Source organism: Phyllobates terribilis, unplaced genomic scaffold (genome assembly GCF_046119375.1).
Source record: "Phyllobates terribilis strain yellow unplaced genomic scaffold, ASM4611937v1 Scaffold_12__6_contigs__length_324123572, whole genome shotgun sequence".
NCBI classification, from domain to species: Eukaryota; Metazoa; Chordata; class Amphibia; order Anura; family Dendrobatidae; genus Phyllobates; species Phyllobates terribilis.
In genome coordinates this window covers 299578462-299588074 of record NW_027362772.1, presented here as the reverse complement: position 1 = coordinate 299588074, position 9613 = coordinate 299578462, and the positions used below count along the sequence as shown (strand labels likewise).

At 42.1% G+C, this 9613-nt stretch overlaps 1 protein-coding gene across 2 annotated transcripts in view; it reads left to right on the top strand.

The window, feature by feature from the left end:
* Positions 1–974: 974 nt before the first annotated feature.
* MASP2 (MBL associated serine protease 2) overlaps positions 975–9613 on the top strand; it is a 65282-nt gene continuing 56643 nt past the window's right edge. The window contains exons 1-2 of one of the 2 annotated variants that reach the window (XM_073657224.1): positions 975–1115; positions 6709–6934. In XM_073657224.1, coding sequence (XP_073513325.1) covers positions 1111–1115; positions 6709–6934 — 231 coding nt within the window. In that variant the 5' untranslated portion in view covers positions 975–1110. The remainder of the gene's footprint in view (positions 1116–6708; positions 6935–9613) is intronic. The other variant, XM_073657223.1, reaches the window with a different exon arrangement.

Here is a 9613-nt window from a genome sequence, read left to right as displayed (position 1 = left end):
CCCCAACCCCCACTCCATGTTCATCATGTGCTCTCTACCCCTCACTCCATGTTCATCATGTGCTCTCCCCACCCCCCCTCTCCATGTTCATCATGTGCTCTCCCCAACCCCCACTCCATGTTCATCATGTGCTCTCCCCACCCCCCACTCCCTGTTCATCATGAGGTCTCCCCACCCCCCACTACCAGTTCATCATGAGCTCTCCCCACTCTCCCAAGACAATTTAATTAATTCTATTAAAAAAAATAAAGTTTTCATACTTACCTCTCATAAGATCCCTTGCAGCTCCACTTCTGGCCTGACATCCTGGCGCTCGATGCAGGTGGGCACACGATGACATCATCGTGTACGAGCCGTCTCCAGCAAGTCACAGAAGAGGCGGAAGGACTCCATTGGCGTTGCACGGCCAGTCAGTTTTGAAGGCTTTGAGAGGTCCAAGGCTCCCTGTGCCGAGATGTACGCCACGCTCCGGCACAAGATACCCCAGGCCCGGTGAGCAGAAGCACGAGAGGGTGGGCCCTGGACGAGGACACTGCTCTTTACTTTTGTTCACCAGGCCCCATACAACAGTAAGGGCAGTAATGCCCCGATGGCAGCCCTGACTATAATCTCTGTGCAGATATATTGGATTTTAATTTATTTAATCCATAACAAATAGTATTATAGTATTTATACTGTTGTAGATCAGAGACAATCCTACGCGAGTCCTTTAGTTGCATTTAGGACGCCTAAAACCCTACCCAGCTTATCTGATAATGGAAAACTATGTATATTTTATCAAAAAAGTTCATTATAAAATAAATCTAATGTAATATTGGATCCGGATATATGAAAATTTGCTAGTAATTTCCCCAAATCTGCTGTAATTCTATGGAAATGTGGTTAAAGTTTTTTTTTTTACCAGCAGAAGTTTATTTTTCTGCATCAATATTACATACAGTTCTCGGAATTAACATCACAACACTAAAAAAGGTAAACTTTGGAAGAGCCCATCCTAAACAAAACAAATCAACGAGGTCACTAGCCTCTCGGGACTGTGACACTGAGCAAAGGTATAACGGGAACAAACAAGACTAGAAACAGAGAGGAGAATAACGGGGAACAGTCAACATGAGGCAAGTGAATACCATCATTATACATACATATATTCTCCCAATATAGCATGTTATTGGTTTGTATTGTTATAGTTGGGGCTCTGGAGTCGGAAAGCCATTGTTCCCGCTCCTCTATTTTTCACATTTCGACTCCAGCTCCTCCATAAATGGTGATATTTTCATTTTACTAGAGTAAATTAGTTATCACTTAAAACAAATCTAGATTGATAGAAGAGAACGTATATCTTCTTAATAAATATTTCTAAACTTTTCTAACCTCTTATGACAGTTCAAAAATTAAATATCCAAAATTAATAACGGATTAGCCGCAGTTTGTACAATTTTGCCGACCCCAGGAGATGATCCAGATATTTGCATATGGCGCATGGTAGATGGGGGCAAATATTACACAATTAGCAATGAGTCTAATGAGTTTAAAGTCGTTTTCCAAAGATTAAAATATCCATAGGATGCATTTTTTAGGAGATGTCAGCACTTTCCTTCAGCAAGAATGTAAATGTCCAGGCGATATCTAAACTCCATAAAAGCAGAAAATCTGCGGAAGTCCAAATTTGATTAAAAAAAATGGCGTTTAATAACGTAGGTACATGCAAAATGTCAGGCACTAGTGGTCTTAGTCAAACACATACAGTACAGACCAAAAGTTTGGACACACCTCATTTAAAGATTTTTCGGTATTTTCATGACTATGAAAATTGTACATTCACACTGAAGGCATCAAAACTATGAATTAACACATGTGGAATTATATACTTAACAAAAAAGTGTGAAACAACTGAAAATATGTCTTATATTCTAGGTTCTTCAAAGTAGCCACCTTTTGCTTTGATGACTGCTTTGCACACTCTTGGCATTCTCTTGATGAGCTTCAAGAGGTAGTCACCGGAAATGGTCTTCCAACAATCTTGAAGGAGTTCCCAGAGATGCTTAGCACTTGTTGGCCCTTTTGCCTTCACTCTGCGGTCCAGCTCACCCCAAACCATCTCGATTGGGTTCAGTTCTGGTGACTGTGGAGGTCAGGTCATCCGGCGTAGCACCCCATCACTCTCCTTCTTGGTCAAATAGCCCTTACACAGCCTGGAGGTGTGTTTGGGGTCATTGTCCTGTTGAAAAATAAATGATGGTCCAACTAAACGCAAATCGGATGAAATAGAATGCCGCTGCAAGACGCTGTGGTAGCCATGCTGGTTCAGTATGCCTTCAATTTTGAATAAATCCCCAACAGTGTCACCAGCAAAGCACCCCCACACCATTACACCTCCTCCTCCATGCTTCACGGTGGGAACCAGGCATGTAGAGTCCATCCATTCACCTTTTCTGCGTCACACAAAGACATGGTGGTTGGAACCAAAGATCTCAAATTTGGACTCATCAGACCAAAGCACAGATTTCCACTGGTCTAATGTCCATTCCTTGTGTTCTTTAGCCCAAACAAGTCTCTTCTGCTTGTTGCCTGTCCTTAGCAGTGGTTTCCTAGCAGCTATTTTACCATGAAGGCCTGCTGCACAAAGTCTCCTCTTAACAGTTGTTGAAGAGATGTGTCTGCTGCTAGAACTCTGTGTGGCATTGACCTGGTCTCTAATCTGAGCTGCTGTTAACCTGTGATTTCTGAGGCTGGTGACTCGGATAAACTTATCCTCAGAAGCAGAGGTGACTCTTGGTCTTCCTTTCCTGGGGCGGTCCTCATGTGAGCCAGTTTCTTTGTAGCAATTGATGGTTTTTGAAACTGCACTTGGGGACACTTTCAAAGTTTTCCCAATTTTTTGGACTGACTGACCTACATTTCTTAAAGTAATGATGGCCACTCGTTTTTCTTTACTTAGAATTTGTATTCTGGCAAGAAAAAAGCAGCTAACAGTCTATTCAGTAGGACTATCAGCTGTGTATCCACCAGACTTCTGCACAACACAACTGATGGTCCCAACCCCATTTATAAGGCAAGAAATCCCACTTATTAAACCTGACAGGGCACACCTGTGATGTGAAGACCATTTCCGGTGACTACCTCTTGAAGCTCATCAAGAGAATGCCAAGAGTGTGCAAAGCAGTCATCAAAGCAAAAGGTGGCTACTTTGAAGAACCTAGAATATAAGACATATTTTCAGTTGTTTCACACTTTTTTGTTAAGTATATAATTCCACATGTGTTAATTCATAGTTTTGATGCCTTCAGTGTGAATGTACAATTTTCATAATCATGAAAATACAGAAAAATCTTTAAATGAGAAGGTGTGTCCAAACTTGTGGTCTGTACTGTATGTACATTGCATGTACCCAGGTGAATAAAAACTATTTTTGGTTTAATTTGGAAATTTGGAGTGCTGCAGTTCTTCTATCCACAGTAAAGGGGATCACTTTCTGAACACTGGAGATCCGACTATGGCTGTACTCCGCCTTCTCCAGCAGTTCCATAGACAATTAACCCCTTCACCACCTTGGGTTTTTCCATTGTTGCGTCTTCGTTTTTTGCTCCCCTTATCTTCCCAGAGCCATAACTTTTTTATTTTTCTGTCAATATGGCCATGTGAGGGCTTGTTTTTTGCAGGACGAGTTGTACTTTTGAACGACAGCATTGGAGTTTACTATATAGTGTACCAGAAAACGTGAAAAAAAATCCAAATTTGGTGAAATTGCAAAAAAAAGTGCAATTCCACAATTTTCTTTTTTTTACCACGTTCACTAAATGCTAAAAATGACCTGCCATTAAGAGTTTCTACATACTAAACATATATAGTTTATTTTATTATTTAAGTGCTGAAAAAAAAATCCAATGTTTGTAAAACAAAAAATAAATAAATGTCGCCATTTTCCGAGACCCGTAGCGTCTCCATTTTTCGGGATCCGGGGCTGGGCGAGGACTTATTTTTTGCGCGCCGAGCTGATGTTTTTATTGATACCATTTTGGGGTAGATACGATGTTTTGATCGGCCATTATTGCATTTAATTGCAATGTTGCAGCATAAAAAAAAAACGTAATTCTGGAGTTTTGATTTTTTTTCTCGTTACGCCGTTTATTAACCTGATTAATTATTTTAATAATATAGATAGATCGGGCAATTCTGAAAGCGGCGATACCAAATATGTGTATATTTGATTTTTTTATATTGTTTTATTTAGAATGGGGCAAAAAGGGGGGATTTCAACTTTTACATTTTTAAATTGATTTTAATATTTTTCTTTTTTATACTTTTAAAAACTTTTTTTTTTTTTACTTTTTTTTGGCTTCAAAAATCTACTACTTAGACTTGAAGCTGCGATCATCTGATCGCCTGTGCTACACACAGCAGGGCTTCAGCCCTGCTATCTGTAACAAAAATGCTCATCTGCTATGAGCGCCGACTAGGAGGCGGCGTTCACAGCAGTTCCGCAATGACAACCACAAGGGTCTCCTGTCATGCCAACCCATCGTCGCCCCGTGATCATGTGACGGGCGTGCCGTTGGGTGGAGCTAATGACGTGCTTCCGGTGTGATCATGTTAAATGTCGCTGGCAGAGATTGACAGCGGCATTTAACATGTTAACAGCCGCGGGTGGATCGAGATTACACCTGTAGTTGTTAGGGGCATATGTCGGTCAATGAAATCAGCTGTCATGTGCATGAAAAGATGTGGGCTCATAGCCGGAGCCAGCATCAAAAAGGGGCAGGCGACCTATGATGTACCTATAGCTCATAAGGGGGTTAATGGAACGGAGTTGCACCTCTACTTAATTCAGGATCGCTGGAGGTCCCAGAGATTAGATCCCAAGAAATCAGTAAGTGGGTGCACTTACAGGGGGGAAAACCCCTTTTATAACTTATCCCCCACCTGCACAGTTTTCGTATTGGTGACTACAGTGATTGGTTTTCGGCTGGAACAGATTTGGTAACAGGTGGATTGTAGACCTGAAGTCCTGTGTTCAGCAGACATTCCGAAATCTAGTCCCCAACAAAACTTGCTATCGGGAGATGTTGGGTGAATTGTAATATTTGCTTTGTTTTCAATCACCCATGTTTTGTTATACACATGCTTGCTTCTTTTGTGTGTTCAGGAACAACACAAAAAACAGACAAAAAACAGACAAATTGGACATAATTTCATACAAAACCGGGTCGGACATAATTGTTGGCACCCTCAACCTAATATTTGTTTGCACCCTTTGGAATAAAGAATGGCAATCAATCGCTTCCTATAACCATCAACAAGCTTCTTGCACCTCTTAGCCGGAATCTTGGACTCTTCTTAAAAAACTGCTCCAGGTCTCATATGTGAAGGCGTCTTCTTCCAACAGCAATTTTAAGATCTCTCCACAGGTGATCAATTTGATTTAGATCCAGACTCATTGCTGCCACTTCAGAACTCTCCAGCTCTTTGTTTCCATACATTTCTGGGGGCTTCTTGAAGTATGTTTTGGGTCATTGTCCTGTTGGAAGACCCATGACCTAGGACGTAAACGCAGCTTTCTGACACTGTGCACTACATTGTGACCCCAAATCCTTTGCTAAGCTTCAGATTTCATGATGCCTTGCACACAGTCAAGCCACCTAGTGCCAGAGGCAGCAAAACAACCCCAAAATATCTGTGATCCTCCACCATATTTGACTGTAGGTACTGTGTTCTTTTCTTTGTAGGCCTCATTCCGTTTTCGGTAAACAGTAGAATAATGTGCTTTACTAAAAAGATCTATCTTGGTCTCATCTGTCCACAAGATGCTTTCCCAGAAGAATTTTAGCTTACTCACATACATTTTGGCAAGCTTCAGTCTAGCTTTTTTAGGTCTCTGTGTCAGCAGTGGGGTCCTCCTGGGTCTCTGCCATAGAGTTTCATATCATTCAAATGTCGAAGGATGGTTAACACCGACAAAGATTCACCCTGAGCCTGCAGGACAGCTTGAATGCCTTTGGAACTTTAATGGGGTCGCTTATCCACCATCCAGACTATCCTGCGTTGCAACCTTTTATAAATTTTTCTCTGCTGTTCACGTATCCAGGAAGATTAGTTACAGTACTAAGGGTTGGAAACTTCTTGATATTCCTTTGTGCAACATAATCAAGATCTCTGGAGATGGACTTGTAACCTTGAGACTGTTGATATTCTTCAACAAGTTTGGATCTCAAGTCCTCAGACAGTTTTTTTCTCATTCTGTTCTCCATGCTTAGTGTGGCACACACAGACACACAATGCAAAGACTGAGTCAACTTCTCTTTTCATCTGGTATCTGGTGTGATTTTCATAATGCCCATACCTGTTACTTGCGACGGGTGAGTTTGAACGAGCATCATGTGCTTGAAACAAAGTTATTTGCCCACAATTTTGGAAAGGTGCCAACAATTTTGTCCGGCCTATTTTGGGGGTTTGTGTGTGAAATTATGTCCAATTTATCTTTTTTTCCTCTATATTTTTTTTTGTGTGGTTCCAATACACACAAGAAATAAACATGTCTATAACAAAACATGTGTAATTGCAATAATTTTCTGGGAGAAACACTTAATTTTTTGGAACAATTTCAATGGGGGACCAACACTTTCGGCATTGACTGTATATATTTTTGTAAGCAGAGAGTCTTCCAATGGTTAATCTATCAATATATCATACTGGTTGTATCTCTGTTTGCAGACTGTGGCATCTTCTAGTAATCTCCACCGTATTCCACTCTTATGGATACTGCATTGAATTAACCGGTCTGTTTGGAAGGATCTCCTCTCCAGGGTTCCTGAAACCTTACCCGAATAATCAGAATATCACCTGGGATATAAGAGTTCCTGAAGGACACCGCATCAAGATTTATTTCACCCACTTCAACGTGGAATTGTCCTACTTATGTGAATATGATTATGTACAGGTAGGAAGCTTGGGAAACAGTCTCTACAAATTAGGGAAGGATTATGGAATTAGGAATATGTAAAGTGCCTGCAAAGTTTCTACAAAGTTTCTTAACTTTCGATGCAAATTTAATATGTAAAATAAGTCTCCTGACAAAATGGTAACCGTACGCGTTCCCGATAAGACAAACAGAAAATGTTCTGCGACTGATTGATTCTAATCGGCTAATCGTTAACTCACAAACCAATAGCTGTAACATTAGGATGACTGACTAGACGCAAAATTCACTGTACACGGGAGAAAGGTCTCGTCTTCATGCCAGTCAAACCTTCAGTATGAATTAAGCTCAACGAAGCTTCTATTTCTATCCGTGTTTAACACACATCTTATTTTATTTTGGAGTCTTTTCCCATCATTACTTAAAAGGAACAGTCAGTACGATTAGTGGTGTGGCTGCATGGGTCGTAGAACAATGAAATGATCCCTGCGTTGTAGTAAATCTGATGGGATATGAAGCTTTGAAGCCACATGTAAATGACACTAGGATCTGTTATAAAAAATCATCCTGACATGTTGCCTTTAAAGAGTAACTAAATGTTTGCACTAAAATTCTACACTTGTGCCTTTAATTGCATGTAAATCGGAGGGAGTCCAGGTCCTGGGATGCCCACTGAAAAAGACCCCTGAAAAGACAGCGGCAGAGGGGAGCACGGATTCCATATAAAGCTATCCATTGCACCCGTATTCCGCTCAGTGTGCCCTCCGTCACGACCTTCTGCACTTCTCAGGGGTGTTTTGAGTGATCGATGGGGGGAGGTCTCAAGACTTGAACCCACACCAATCACATGCAATTCAAGGCAAAAAAAAACAAAATATAGAATTTGAACACAATTATTTTGTTAAATGACCACTGATCGGCTACAAACATGCCGATTGGCAATCGCTCGCTGACTTGTTCGGCCAGGCCTACAAAATATTTATGATTACATAGCTGATGACCATACCTTAGATAGCTGATGACCATACCTTAGATAGCTGATGGCCATACCTTAGATAGCTGGTGGCCATACCTTAGATAGCTGGCGGCCATACCTTACATAGCTGGCGGCCATACCTTATATAGCTGATGGCCATACCTTACATAGCTGATGGCCATACCTTACATAGCTGGTGGCCATACCTTAGATAGCTGGTGGCCATACCTTAGATAGCTGATGGCCATACCTTACATAGCTGGCGGCCATACCTTATATAGCTGATGACCATACCTTAGATAGCTGATGGCCATACCTTAGATAGCTGGCGGCCATATCTTAGATAGCTGGTGGCCATACCTTAGATAGCAGGAGGCCATACCTTAGATAGCTGATGGCCATACCTTAGATAGCTGGCGGCCATACCTTAGATAGCTGATGACCATACCTTAGATAGCTGGCAGCCATACCTTAGATAGCTGGCGGCCATACCTTAGATAGCTGATGACCATACCTTAGATAGCTGGCAGCCATACCTTAGATAGCTGATGACCATACCTTACATAGCTGGCGGCCATACCTTAGATAGCTGAAGACCATACCTTAGATAGCTGGTGGCCATACCTTAGATAGCTGGCGGCCATACCTTAGATAGCTGGTGGCCATACCTTACATAGCTGATGACCATACCTTAGATAGCTGATGACCATACCTTAGATAGCTGATGGCCATACCTTAGATAGCTGGCGGCCATACCTTAGATAGCTGGCGGCCATACCTTAGATAGCTGGCGGCCATACCTTATATAGCTGATGACCATACCTTAGATAGCTGATGGCCATACCTTACATAGCTGGTGGCCATACCTTAGATAGCTGGTGGCCATACCTTAGATAGCTGATGGCCATACCTTACATAGCTGGCGGCCATACCTTATATAGCTGATGGCCATACCTTAGATAGCTGATGGCCATACCTTAGATAGCTGGCGGCCATATCTTAGATAGCAGGAGGCCATACCTTAGATAGCTGATGGCCATACCTTAGATAGCTGGCGGCCATACCTTATATAGCTGATGACCATACCTTAGATAGCTGGCGGCCATACCTTAGATAGCTGATGACCATACCTTAGATAGCTGGCAGCCATACCTTAGATAGCTGATGACCATACCTTACATAGCTGGCGGCCATACCTTAGATAGCTGGTGGCCATACCTTAGATAGCTGGTGGCCATACCTTAGATAGCTGGCGGCCATACCTTAGATAGCTGACGGCCATACCTTACATAGCTGATGACCATACCTTAGATAGCTGATGACCATACCTTAGATAGCTGATGGCCATACCTTAGATAGCTGGCGGCCATACCTTAGATAGCTGGCGGCCATACCTTAGATAGCTGGCGGCCATACCTTATATAGCTGATGACCATACCTTAGATAGCTGATGGCCATACCTTACATAGCTGGTGGCCATACCTTAGATAGCTGGTGGCCATACCTTAGATAGCTGATGGCCATACCTTACATAGCTGGCGGCCATACCTTATATAGCTGATGGCCATACCTTAGATAGCTGATGGCCATACCTTAGATAGCTGGCGGCCATATCTTAGATAGCAGGAGGCCATACCTTAGATAGCTGATGGCCATACCTTAGATAGCTGGCGGCCATACCTTATATAGCTGATGACCATACCTTAGATAGCTGGTGGCCATAC